Source organism: Loxodonta africana, chromosome 17, assembly GCF_030014295.1.
Source record: "Loxodonta africana isolate mLoxAfr1 chromosome 17, mLoxAfr1.hap2, whole genome shotgun sequence".
In the NCBI taxonomy this organism is placed as follows: domain Eukaryota; kingdom Metazoa; phylum Chordata; class Mammalia; order Proboscidea; family Elephantidae; genus Loxodonta; species Loxodonta africana.
The window spans coordinates 75,100,772-75,115,289 of record NC_087358.1 but is presented as its reverse complement, the minus strand read 5'-3'; the positions used below and the strand labels follow the sequence as shown (position 1 = coordinate 75,115,289).

General features: G+C 40.7%; 1 protein-coding gene across 1 annotated transcript in view; it reads right to left on the bottom strand.

The window, feature by feature from the left end:
* LOC100654884 (phosphatidylinositol 3,4,5-trisphosphate 3-phosphatase TPTE2-like) overlaps positions 1-14,518 on the bottom strand; it is a 311,464-nt gene that overhangs the window by 135,018 nt on the left and 161,928 nt on the right. The window contains exons 5-9 of the mRNA XM_064270194.1: positions 12,472-12,522; positions 11,409-11,462; positions 10,328-10,381; positions 9,256-9,309; positions 4,877-4,942 (exon numbers count right to left, since the gene is read on the bottom strand). Of these exons, the coding sequence (XP_064126264.1) occupies positions 4,877-4,942; positions 9,256-9,309; positions 10,328-10,381; positions 11,409-11,462; positions 12,472-12,522 (279 nt within the window). The remainder of the gene's footprint in view (positions 1-4,876; positions 4,943-9,255; positions 9,310-10,327; positions 10,382-11,408; positions 11,463-12,471; positions 12,523-14,518) is intronic.

Genomic DNA, 14,518 nt, shown 5'->3' with positions numbered 1-14,518 from the left:
TGGTTACCGGGGTGGGTAGAAGGGAGGAGGAAAGGGGGACTTATTGCTTAGAGGGTACTGAATTTCTATTAAGGGTGATGGAAAAATTTGGAAATAAGTAATGGTGATGGTTGTACAACGTAATGAACACTGTATTGTATATGTCAAGAATGCTGAAGTGACAAATGTTTTGGTACATATATATTTATTATGATAAAAAAAGAACTCGCAACATAGAAGAAATTTTGGTGACTATATTTACAATCTTGGGGTAAAGAAGGACTTTCTAAGTATAACATTAAAGGCATAAATCATAAAGACAAGTACTGATATATTTGATCACATGAAGATGGAGCTGGCATAACACATCATCTGACACATGGTAAGCACTCAGTAACGTTCATTGTTGTCATCACCATCATTACGCACACTCCAGTGCTCTTCTTATTCAGGAAGTGGCAGAGTGAACTCTGGATTGCCTATATGAATGTGGTCACAGGCAATGGAAATTCAGGGGTAATTTGAAGAATTATTTGTGCTCATCAGTTTCCTCCTTATTTTCCACATAACTTTTGTCTGTTGTTAGCTGCCAAAGAGTCACCCCCCTGACTCGTGGTGGCCTCATATGTTACAGAGTAGAATTGCTCCACTGGGTTTTCTTGGCTGTAATCTTTATGGCAGTAGACCACCAAGCCTTTCTTCCACAGAGCTGCTTGAGGGTTTGAACTTGCTAGCCTTCGGCTAGCAGCTGATCGCAAACAGCTTGCACCACCCAGGCACCTTAATTTTTGTCTAGATATTAACAAACGGCAACTGACTGGTTAATTTCTTCTTTGGCATTACCCACTCTAACACTGATGCAAGCAGGTGAATGGTTAAATGACTGGTCAAAAGAGAAGCCATAGAAAGGCCTCAGGAATACTTCCGGCAGTTCAGACTCATATAATTTTATAAATGTATAATTTCCAAACAGTGAGTACAGTCTAAAAATGTCTTCGTATCAGTGCAATAGGGAGTACTCTAGGTGAGCCCTGGTGGTCAGTGGTTAGGAGCTCGGCTGCTGACCAAAGGGTTGGCAGTTTGAATCTACTAGCGGCTCCTTGGAAACTCTATGGGGCAGTTCTACTCTGTCCTGTAGGGTCACTGTGAGTTGGAATCGACTCGATGGCATCTTTTTTCTTCCCTCACCCCCCCGGTGAGATTGCTCAAAAGCAAGTCACAATAACTTTCCAATGAGCATGAAGAGGCATTTAATCAGAAAACATGTTCCCTTTTGCTATCAGTTCCACTTTTTCATAGACAGCTTTGACAAATCTAGGAATCAATATATCCAGGAAAAATGTGGAAGGACCATAATTAAAGAGTAAGTTATAGTCTGCATTCCTTGTTAAGAGACTTTGTAACAGAATTATTATCTCCAAAGGATATTTCTCACATTTTCTAACTACAAGAACTTTTAGTTGTGAGTAGAATAAATGTTTTTTTTAAACATTGTGTTGTTATTGTTAGACGCCCTCAACTTGGTTCTGACAGCGACGCTAAGTAAAACAGAACAAGAAACTGTCTGGTCCTGTGCAATCTAACAATTGTCGTTCTACTTGAGGCCACTGTTGTAGCCATTGTGCCAATCCATCTCGTCGAGGATCTTCCACTTTTCACTGACCCTCTACTTTACCAAGCATGATGTCCTTCTCCAGGGACTGGTCCCTCCTGATAACATGTCCAAAGTACGTGAGACAAAATGTTGCCAACCTTGCTTCCCAGGAGCACTGGTTGTACTTCTTCCAAGACAGACTTGTTTGTTCTTCTGGCAGTCCATGGTATATTCAATATTCTTTGCCAACATCATGATTCAAAGGCATCAGTCCTTCTTCGGTCTTCCTTACCGCCCAGCTTTCACATGTATATGAGGCAATTGAAAATACCACAGCCTGGGTCAGGTGCACTTTAGTCCTCAAAGTGACATCTTTGCTTTTTAATACTTTAAAGAGATCTTTAGCAGCAGATATGCCCAATTCAATACGTTGTTTGATTTCTTGATTGCTGCTTCCATGGGCATTGATGGTGGATCCAAGTAAAATGAGATCCTTTACAACTTCAATCTTTTCTCCATTTATCATGATGTTGCTTAGTGGTCCAGTTGTGAGGGTTTTTGTTTTCTTTATGCTGAGGTGTAATCCATACTGAAGACTGTAGTCTCTGATCTTCATCAGTAAGTGCTTCAAGTCCTCTTCCCTTTCAGCAAACAAGGTTGTGCGATCTGCATATAGCAGGTTGTTAATGAGTCTTCTGCCAATCCTGATGTCACATTCTTCTTCATATAGTCCAGCTTCTTGGATTATTCACTCAGCATACAGATTGAACAAATATGGTGAAACGATGCAACCCTGACGCATACCTTTCCTGACTTAAAAAGACACAGCATCCCCTTTTTCTGTTCAAACAACTGCCTCTTGATCTATGTGCAGGTTCCCCATGAACACAATTAAGAGTTCTGGAATTCCCATTATTCATAACGTTATCCATAATTTGTTATGATCCACACAGTCGAATGCCTTTGCATAGTCAATGAAACACAGGTAAACATCTTTCCGCTATTCTCTGCTTTTAGCCAAGATCCATCTGACATCAGCAATGATATCCTTCATTCCATGTCCTCTTCTGAATCCAGCTTGAATTTCTAGCAGTTCCCTGTCAATGTACTTCTGCAAACATTTTTGACTGATCTTCAAGCAAAATTTTACTTGCACGTGATATTAACAACATTGCTTGATAATTTCTGAATTCTGTTGGATCATCTTTCTTTGGAATAGGCATAAATATGGATTTCTTCCGATTGACTGGCTAGGTAGCTGTCTTCTTGGCATAGATGAGTGAGCCTCTACAGCCCGGCCTCCATTTGTTGAAAAATCTCAGCTGGTATTTTTTTTTTTGGTATTCTGTCAATTCCTGGAATCTTGTTTTTTGCCAATGCCTTCAGTCCAGCTTGGACTTCTTCCTTCAATACCGTTGGTTCTTGATTATATGCTGCCTCCTGAAATGGCTGAATGTCGACCAATTCTTTTTGGTACAATGGCTGTGTATTCCTTCTATCTGCTTTTGATGTTTCCTGAGTCATTCAATATTTTGCCCATAAAATCCTTCAAAATTGCAAACCGAGCTTTGAATTTTTTCTTCAGATCTTTCAGCTTGAGAAATGCTGAGCATGTTCTTCCCTTTTGGTTTTCTATCCTGAGGTCTTCGCACATTTTAACATTTTACTTTGTCATCTAGAGATGCTTTTGAAATTGTCTGTTCAGATCATTTACTTCATCATTTCTCCCTTTTACTTTAGCTACTCTATGTTCAACAGCAACTTTCAGAGTCTCTTCTGACATCCATTTGGTCCTTTTTTTCTTTCCTGTCTTTTTAACGACCTCTTGCTTTCTTCATGTATGACACCCTTGATGTCATTCTACAACTCATCTGGTCTTCGGTCATTAGCGTTCAATGCATTAAATCCATTCTTGAGATGGTCTCCAAATTCAGGTGGGATACACGCAGGATTGTACTTTGGTTCTCAGTGACTTGTTTTAATTTTCTTCAGCTTCAACTTGAACTTGCTTATGAGTAATTAATGGTCTCTTCCACAGTCAGGCCCTGCCCTTGTTCTGACTGATGACACTAAGCTTTTCCGCAATATATTCCACAGATGTAGTCGATTTGATTCCTGTGTTTTCCATTTAGTGAGGTTTTTCTTATGTGTATAGTCACTGTTTACATTGTTGAAAAATGGTATTTACAAGGAAGAAGTCTTTGATCTTGCAAAATTCTTTCGTGTGATCTCAGGTGTCATTTCTATCACCAAGGCCATATTTTCCAACTGCGGGTCCTTCTTTTCATTTCCAACTTTTGCATTCCAAACACCAGTAAATATCAATGCATCTTGATTGCATGTTTGATCAATTTCAGACCACAGATGTTGGTAAAAATCTTCTATTGCCTCATCTTTGGCCTTAGTGGTTATGTGTAAATTTGAATAATAGTCGTATTTACTGGTCTTACTTGTAGGTGTATGAATATTATCCTATCACTGTCAGCCTTGTACTTCACGATAGGTCTTGAAATGTTCTTTTTGACTATGGATGTAACGCCATTCCTCTTCAATTTGTCACTCCAGGCATAGTAGACCATATGATTATCTGATTCAAAATGGCCAATACCAGTCCATTTGAGCTCACTAATGCTTAAGATATTGATCTTTACATGCTCTATTTTATTTTTGACGACTTTCAATTTTCCTAGATTCATACTTTGTACATTCCACTTTCCAATTATTAATGGATGTGTGCAGCTGTTTCTTCTCATTTCGAGTCATGCTACATCAGCAAATGAAGGTCTGGAAAGTTTGACTCCATTCATGTCATTAAGGTGGACTCTACTTTGAGGAGGCAGTTGTATTTTGAGTGCCTTCCAACCTGAGGCAATCATCTTCTGGCACTATACCAGACAATATTCCACTGCTATTCTTAAGGTTTTCATTGGCCAATTTTTTCAGAAGTAGACTGCCAGGTCCTAGTTTTTCTAGTTCTTCCCAGTTTTTCTTAGTCTGGAAGCTCCACTGAAACCTGTCCACCATGGGTGACCCTGTTGGTATTTGAAATACGGGTGGCAAAGCTTTTAGAATCACAGCAACACACAAGCCACCACAGTACAACAAACTAACAGAAACGTTCAAACACAGTACTTGTCTTCAAATTAAGGTAGAGACATTTACTGGGTTCTGTTCTCTCCCTGAAGCATCTGTATGCCCTTCCACATGCTTCCATTTTCCTTCATGCCTCGGCAACAGCCCTGTCATCCCAAAGATAAGAAACCCATCAAGGGTTCCCTTCCTCCACCCTTCAAATAGACTTACCTATATGGAGTGAGAAGGTCAAGATCTTCATCAATATCATACAGCTTGAAAAGCTGTTCTATTTTACTTTAATGCCAACAAATGCAAAAACACATAATTAGAGATTTTCTACATGGAACAGTGAGGTGATCAAATTATGTGAATAATTTCCTTCAACTTAAAAGATACAGTAAACATGAGATAGATCACTGGAAATCTAACTCCTTAGAAACAAATTTAGAGCAAGTGTTCAGAAAACTCTGTATTCCACGGCTACTACCAAGACTGAATTTTATAAACTGCAATCTCTCTCTCTCAATATATATTAATATCTCTTCTTCTACTGACAGCTCCATGAGAAATCACCAATGCCAATTGATTTGGGTCAGTTTTATAGGATTGAAAATGTAGATAGGCCCCAACGTGACCAGCAGACTTACTTTTTTGGTTCAAATTAGGTACAATTGCTCTATAATTTATAAACTGGCTGGGAACACTTAAAATTATTTGAAAATTGGTTATATGGAAGCTGAAAATCTCATTTTTCCCCAGAAATAAGCCTTTATATGGTTGCAAGAAAGATCTTAGGTCCTTCAAAAAACTTGACAAATCAAGACTTAAATACAGTTCTTTATTACTGCACCTAATCGCCACGTGTAACAGCAGCATTTTGAGATTAAATTTACTTCAAATTCAACTTCATTTTATAGGTACATATTCCTCTTGTCCCTCCTAATTTTTTGCATCTCAAGTTCCTCCACCATACCTTATTCTTTGTATAATATGGATGTCTCTCCTGCCTGAGAAGTAGGGTTATCTAATTGCAGACCTGAGGCAGGGGCTATGGTGAAATGAGGTCCTTTATGTGGTCTTTTGTCTTGCTTCTTTGGAAAAACAGTTTGAGATTTTTTCCTTAATCCCTGAGGAGTTATCTTTCTTCTAATTTTCTACCCCACAGAGTTTGATACTTTTGTCCAAGCTGATTGACATTTCTCCAGTAAATTGTAAACAATTCAATGATTTGATACTTTTTGTCTGGCCCTGGGCTGCAACCTGCCGTGATTTATGCACAGCTTGCAGGAACTGGTGAATATATTATGAAGTGACTATAGGCTATGCAAATAAAATTTCTTTTGACTATGCAAATGAAGTGATTATGGTCCACTGAGGGGACTGGTCAGTTTGAAGCCCTGCTAGGAGGGTGTTATGGATTGAATTGTGTCACCAAAAAATATGTGCTGTAAATCCTAACCTCTATGCCTGTGGTGGAAACTCTGGTGGTGTAGTGCTTAAGAGCTATGACTGCTAACCAAAAGATCAGCAGTTCAAATCCACGAGGCAGTCCTTGAAAACCCTATGGGGCAGTTCTATTCTGTCCTGTGGGGTCGCTACGAGTCGGGAACAATGTGTTCGGTTTTTTTTTTTTTTTAAGCCTGTGGTTATAATCCTATTTGGGAATGGGTGGTCTTTGTTATATTAACGAGGCAGGATTAATGTAGGGTGAATTTTGAATCAATCTCTTTTGAAATATAAAAGAGATTAAATGCAAGCTAGCAAGGAGAGATGGGGGAAGAGAAATGCCAAGCCACATGAAGTTTCCCCAGAAGCAGAAGCTCAGGAGAGAAAAGGACATTCCTCCAGAGCCGACAGAGACAGAAAACATTTCCCTAGCATTAGCATACTGAATTTGGACTTCTATCCTCCTAAACTGTGAGAAAATAAATTTCTATTTGCTAAAGCCACCGATTTATGGGTTTTTTTTTTTTATAGCTGCACTAGATAACTCAGATAGAATTTGGTACTAGAAGAGTGGAGTGCTGCTCTAACAGATACCTAAAATATGGAAGCAGCTTTGGAATTGGCTAATGAATGGTTAGAGGCTGGAAGAGTTTTAAGGTGCCTAATGTAAAAGCCTAGATTGCCTTGAAGAAACTGTTGGTAGAATTATGGACATCAAAGGCAGTTCTGGTGAGGGCTCAGACAGAAGTGAGGAGAGCTACAGAGAAAGTCTGTACTGTCTTAGAGAATACATATGGGGCCAGCAACAGAATGTCGCTAGAAATGTGGGCATTAAATGTGCTTCTGGGGAGGCTATAAAAGAAAACGATGGACATGTGATTGGACAATGGAAGGAGGGTGATGTCTTTCATGCACTGGCAAAGGATTTGTCTGAATTATGTTCAAATGTTTGGTGAAAGGTAGAACTTGTAGGTGATGAACTTGGATATCTGGCTGAGGAGATTTCTAAGCAAGAGCTTAAAGGAGGCACATAGCCTCTCCTTGACACCTGTAGTAAAACATAAGAGAAAAGAGATGGCCTTAAAAATGAACTGTGCAAAATGAAAACAGCACTTAAAGATCTGGAAAAATCTGTTGTACAAACTAAGTACACATGTCCTAGAATGTTCACCAAGGACGTGGCTACACAATCTTTTGTTAAAGAGACTAAGCTTGTGACTGATGGACCTAACCAACTACCACAGCAGAAAACCCATCAGCTGAGTCTGAAGGGGTCAGAGGCAGGACAAAAAAGAAAGAAAACTGCCTGCCTCTTGGAATTCTAAAGGCAGGAAGCAGGCCAAAGGAGCTACATCTGTTGTCCTCCAAGAAAAGAAAAGGACTATTCCTCAAGCATCTTGGAGATGAGCAGAACTGTTGGAAGGAGCATGGGAAGCAGGGCCTCCCTGGTTTCAAAGGGTGGGACCAGAATCTCCTGAATCTCAAAGGGTGGAGCCACAGCCTCCTAGATTTCAAGGAATCAGATCTTCCCAACTTGGTTCCAGAGTGTGAAGCTGCTGTTAAAGTGTGCCAAGGGGATGGGGCCACAACCCAAAGCTGAGGTGGTGGTGCTGCCATGCCCAAGGCAGAAGAATGAGGTCTGCCAGGGCCGAGTTGTAGCCTGTTGATCCTGATCCCAAGTTGTACCCTGTTACTTCTCTAATAAACAACTTAATTGTAAGTTTAGTTCATGAGCTCTGTGAGACGTTGCAGTGATTTGCTGAACCCAAAAGGAAGAGAGAAGAGTGCTGAGGAGAAGGCAGTGGCTAGTGTTGGAGATGGAACAGTACAGCAGCTTGGAAAATGTGGAAATCTGGGATATATTTGACCTCTGCCTCATAGGAATTTCGGAAACCCTGATGGTGTAATGGTTAAGTGTGATGCCTGCTAACCAGAAGGCTGGCAGTTCGAATCCACCAGGTGCTCCTTGGAAACTCTATGGGGTATTTCTACTCTGTCCTATAGGGTTGCTATGAGTCGGAATTGACTCGAGGGCAGTGGGATGGGATCATAGGAATTGGCTTTGCGTTGGTTCTTAAGTTTGAAATTATTTGTATAGGGGCTCCATCTGATACAATGGTACATCTACTTATTGAGACACCAGTTTCAGGTGGTGGCAAACCTCTGGAGGGTCATGGACACACCTATAGTCTCTTAAGTTCCTTTCTTTCTATTGAGGGTTTCTCTTTTTGCTGCCCACTGCTCCGACCCTCCTTGTTTCTAATTAGGATTCCCTCCTTCGTTGGTCTGCTCTAGAAGTGTGACACACAGGCATACGAATGGTTTTCTAACGTTCTGGCTGCTAGTAACTAACCAACCTGTTGCTATTGAGTCAATTCCAACTCATAGCAAAAAGATTAGAAGCAGTCTCCCTCTTATAACCTCTTCCCTCTTTTTTCCAAGTGGATAAAAAAAAGAGAAAAAAAGCTACATACAGAAGCTTGATCTCTCTCTCTAAATATATATGTGTTGTGTGTATGTATATACATTAATGTACATTAATGTAATGGTGGCTGCATTACAGATCACTGATGTTAATTCTTTCAGGTCAGAGTTAAAGGATAAAAAAATGTACATAGACATCACATGACTTCCTAGCTTACTTTTTGAACCCTTAAAACTTCACATGTTTAGTTATTTGGGATGTGGCAATTCATTTTTCCCCAGAAACAAGGCTTTATGTGGTTGTAAGGAAGATCTTAGGCCTGTTAAAAAAGCTTCATGGATCAAGATTAAAGTACAGTTCTTTATCAATGAAACTAGTCTCCAACTGTAACAACATTTGAGTTTAAATTTGCTTCAAATTCAACTTCAGGCTTTGGGAAAACATCTCTTTTGCCCCTTCTATTCAGTGCTTCTCAAGTCCCTCCAACACTTCCTTACTCTTCACATAACATGGATATCTGTCCCTCCCTTCAGATAGAGTTCATATAACTGTATGCTCCTAAGAGTGTATCTCACAAACTAACTTTGATAACCTCTTTCTCTCGCTCATTCTCTGTCACTTTCTCCCTCCCTCTCTCCCTCATTCCCTCTTTCCCACTTTTTCTGTCTCTCATTCTCTCCCTCTCTCTCACTGTCGTGTGTGTGTGTGTGTGTGTGTATACACAAACACACCTCACCTTTCAGGGATGTCTCTATCATAGACAACTGATGTCAATTCCTTTTGAACAATCCTAAAAGATTAAAAAGTGTACATAGTCAGACACCACATGACTTCATACACCTACTTTTTTTCCAATTAACTACAATTGTTCTACAACTCATAAACTGGTTGAACATAAAAAATTCATGTGTAGATAAGTTATGTGCAACCTGGCATTTCATTTTTCCCTAGAAAGAAGTCTTTTCATGTTCATAATGAAGACTTTAGACTAGTCCAAAAAGTCTTAATGCATCAAGATTTAACTACAGTTCTTTATTAATGAAACTAATCCCCCTGTGTAACATTTGAATTTAAATTTGCTTCACATTCAACTTCAGTCTGTGGGAACCTATCCTTCTTGCCCCTTCTAATACGCTGCTTCTCATATCTGTCCAACAGCTCCTTACTCTTCACATAATACTGATGTCTGTTGTTCTGGTCAGAAAGGGTTCACATAATTGTATGCCTGAGGAAGGGCTCTATCCAATATGAGAGTGGGTCTCTCTACTTGGACACCAGCCTCTGATGGTGGTAGAGCTCTAGATGGTTAGGGGTAGACTGAGGCTCTATTAACCTCTCCCTGTCCTGTGAGGGCTCCTCTGTTCTCTGTCAATGGATGCCAGCCTTCTTGCTTTCAAATATGGTTTCTTTCCTTGGTCCACTCTAGTACAGACTCACACAGACACATGGTAATACTTCCCTAAAGCTAGTAACCAAGGGTGACAGACTAGGAGCAAGAAGTGTCCCTCTTACCACCTGTTCCTCTTTTTTCCAATTAGATTCAAAGGAGAGAAAGTTGCATAGAGAAGCTAACAGTGAGAAGACTTTAGAGACAGTGTCAAGGAAACTGTGTTCCCATGCAAGCTCCTGAGAGTGTACCTTGCAAACCTCCATTAATATCCTCTCTTCCCCTTGTCCTTCTGTCCTCTCTTCTCTCTCCATTTGTCTCTCCCTTCCTTCCCCTCTGTCTCTCTTTTTATGTCTCTCTCAGCGTTTCTCTAAATACGTACGTGTGTGCACACATGCAAACACACACACATATAGCTCACATTTCAGTAGTGTCTTCATCAGAGATGACTGGCGTCGGTGCATTCTGGACACTCCTAAAGGATTTACAATGTACGTAATCAGACACCACGGGACTTCACAGGCTCACATTTTTTGGTTCAAATTGCTACTATTGCTCTACAACTTGTAAAATGGTGGAAACAAAGAATTCATGTGCAGCTTATCATGTGGAACCTGGCATTTCATTTTCCCCTAGAAAAAAGGCTTCACATGTTTATAATGAAGAACTTAGGCCAGTCTAAAAACTTAATGAATCAAGATTTAGGCACTATTGTTTATTAATGAGACTAATCCTCATGTGTAACAGCATTTGAATTTAAATTTGTTTCACATTCAACTTCAGTCTGTGGGAACCCATTCTTTTTGCCCCTTCCTCAATTTACTGCTTCTCAAGTCCCTCCAACACTTCCTTAGCCTTCACATAACATGGCTGTGGTTCCTCTCTGATCAGGTTCAAATAACTGTATGCCTCAGGTGGGGATCCATCCAATATGAGTGTGGGTCTCCCTACTTGGACACCAGCCTCCGATGGTGGTGGAGCTCTGGACCATCAGGGATAGACCGAGGCTGTATTAACCTCTCCCTTTCCTGCAAGGGTCCCTCTGTTCCCTGTACATGGACACCAGCCTTCTCGCTTTCAAATATGGTTTCTTTCCTTCCTTGGTCCACTCTAGTAGAGACTCATACAGACACATGGTAATACTTCCCTAAACCAAGGATGTCAAAGAGACTGGGAGTAAGAAGTCTCCGTCTTACCACCTGTTCCTATTTTTACCAATTAGATCCAAAGGAGAGAAACGTTACACAGAGAAGCTTCCGGTGAGAATACTTTAGAGAAAATGTCAAGGAAACTGTATTCCCAGGTAGGCTCCTGAAGAGTGTACCTTGCAAACCTCTATTAATACCGACCCTCTTCTCCTTGTCTTTCTGTCCTCTCTTCTTTTGCTGTTTTTCCCTCTCTTCTTTCCTCTTTGTCTCCCTCCATGTCTCTCTCTTTTTTTCTCTCTCTTAGTCTCTCTCTATATATGTACATGTGTGTGGGCACATGAGCAAATATCTCACATTTCAGTGGTGGCTTCATCAGAGATTACTGACGTCGATTCGTTCTGGATATTGCTAAAGGATTTAAAATGTACAAAATCAGATACCATGTGATTTCATAGACTTACTTTTTTGGTTCAATTAGCTACAATTGCTCTACAACTTGTAAACTGGTGGAAACATAAAAAATTAATATGTAGATTAGTTATGTGGAATCTGGCATTTGATTTCCCCCACAAATAAGGTTTTGTGTGTTTATAATGAAGACCTTAAAAATACATACATATAATGAAGACCATTCTAAAATTTTAATGATGTAAGATTTTAAGTACAGTTCTTTATTAATGAAATAACCCCCATGTGTAATAACATCTGAGTTTAAATTTGCTTCAAATTCAACTTCAGTCTGTGGGAACCTATCCTTCTTCCCTCTTCTAATTTATCATTTCTCAATCCCTCCAAGACTGCTCTACTTTTCACATAACACAGATGTCTGCTTTCCCCTCAGATAGAGTTCAAATAACTGTATGCCTGAGGAGGGGCTCCATCCAATATGAGAGTGGGCCTCCCTACTTGGATACCAGCCTCCAATGATGGTGGAGCTCTGAGAGGTCAAGGAATAGACCAAGGCTCTATTAACTTCTCCCTTTCCTGCAAGGGCTCATCTGTTCTCTGTACATGGACACCAGCCTTCTCGCTTTCAAATATGGCTTCTTTCCTTCCTTGGTCCGGTCTATTACAGACTCATACAGACACATGGCAACAGTTTCCTAAAGCTAGTAGCCAAGGGTGACATAGAGACAGGGATCAAGAAGTCTCCCTCTTACCACCTGTTCCTCTTTTTTCCAATTAGTTCTTAAGGAGAGAAAAATTACACAGAGAAGCTTCCAGTGGGAAGACTTTAAAGACAGTGTAAACTGTATTGCTCCTTAGAATGTGCTTCACAAACTTCCATTACTATCTTCTTTCTCTCTCTCATTCTGTCTCCTTCTCCCTCCCTCTCTCTTTCATCCCGTCTCTTCCGCTTTGTCTCTCATTCTCCCTCTCCCCTCTGTGTGTGCGTGTCTACAAACAGATATCTTACATTTCAGTAGTAGCTTCATCACTGATCACTGATGTTGATCCATTCCGGATGCTGTTAAAGGGTTAAAAATCAGACACCACATGACTTCATAGACTTACTTTTTGGTTCAATTACCTGTAATTGCCCTACAACTTGTGACTGGTTGGAACATAAAAAATTAATGTGTAGATTAGTTCCAAAAGCTTAATGAATCAGAGTTAAATACAGTTCTTTATTAATGAAACCAATGTCCATATGTAATATTTGAGCTTAAAAATGTTTTAAAATTCAATCTCAGTTTTTTGGAACCCTTACCTCTTGCCCCTTCTAATTTCCTGCTTCTCAAGTCCCTCTAAAAAAAAAAATAGCACCTCCTTACTCTTCATATAACATGGATGTCTGTCCTTCCCTCAATAGGGTTCAATTAACTGCATGCCTAAGGAGGGGCTCCAACCAATATAAGGGTCTGTATAGGTATTTTATAGGTATAGAAGTCCCAGCCTCAGATGTTGGCAGACCTCCTGACAGTGAAGAAAAGATGTAGGCTCTCATAGATCCTTTCTTTTCTGTTGAAAACTCCCATTATTTGTCCTTTTCTACCACCTTCTTGGTTTCCAAATATGACTTTTCTCCTCCCTTGGAACACGATGGTATAGTCTCATAAAAAAAACTAAAAAAAAAGTTAGTTTTTTTTTTTTTTTTAATGAGACAGAGGCATTATGATGGTCTTCTATCAACTAGAAGCCACAAACAGACTAGGAGTAAGAAGTCTTCTCCTTATGAAACATTTCTCTTTTTTCTACCAAGATCCAAAGAGAAAGTAAGTTACCTACAGAAGCTTACAGAAATAACACTTTAGAGAAAGTGTCAAAGACACTCTGTATTTCTGTGGATGCTCCTGAGCGTGAACTTCACAAATATCAATCATGTCTTTCTCTTTCTGTATATAATATTACGTTATAAATATATACATAAATACATATATTGTGTGTGTGTGTGTGTGTGTGTGTCATTATATATATATAAATACAGATTTCTTGGAGGTCCTTCTAGGGAGTGCCAGCCCCTCCTCCTGAAATGGAGGAAAGTCTGCCTGTGCTTCCCCTGAATGCTAGCTCAGACATACACAATGCCACACAGTAGGGAAGGAAACCTCGAGCAAAACCAGAGGGAAACACCCAGCCCCGGAGGGGGCTTGCTGGGTGTGGGTTTTCCAACTAAAAACATGATTGCAGAAATAAAAAGACAAGAGGCAGAGCCAAGATGGCGGAATAGACAGACATTTCTGGTGAGCACTTTTTACAACAAAGACCAGAAAAAACAAGTGAAATGAGTATATTTATGACAAGCTAGGATCCATGACCATCAAAGGCAAGCTTAGAAAATGAACTGAGGGGCAGGGGAGGAAGAGGTGTTTCAGAAGCAGAGAGAAGTTACCGGACCTGAATCACAGGGAACCCTCAGGCACCATTCCGGGAGTGGCGGCGGGCTGGTACTAGCGTTCAGCCACAGTTTCCTCAGTTAGAGGCTGCCAACCACACAGCCTACTCACGCCTCCGGAACCAGAGAAGAATGGCGCTCTCGGCAAAAGCTAAGTACTGGCGTATATTTTACGGCACCGCTCCCCCCCCCCGACAAGCCAGCTTTTGCAGCTGTTGATTCCCCTGGACCTGAGATAGGCCCGGTTGAGTGCCTAGAGCCATCCTCCTGGCCTTGGAGAAAGAATAAATTTGCAATTATTTGCCAGCTCCACTAACTGGAGGAGCTCAGGACAGAAGCAGCTCCTGTCCAGACATAAACGGTCCATGGACTTTGCGTACTTTTCCCCTCTGCGTAGACCTGTGTGGGCCTGTTTCGGGAGAATAGGCCCTTGTTGGCAGACTACAACTGTTTCAGCTGTGCGGAGGAGACGTGTGTGTTTGATGTTTGACTTTGCTTTGCCTATTAATCAGGGTCCTCACCTACCCACATCTGGGGCCTCAGGACTGGTAGCTCCACTCAGGTCACCCAGCCACCCGTGACAGGGGTCCAAGGATAACTGGTACCTCCCAGTCCTCACAACCAAAAA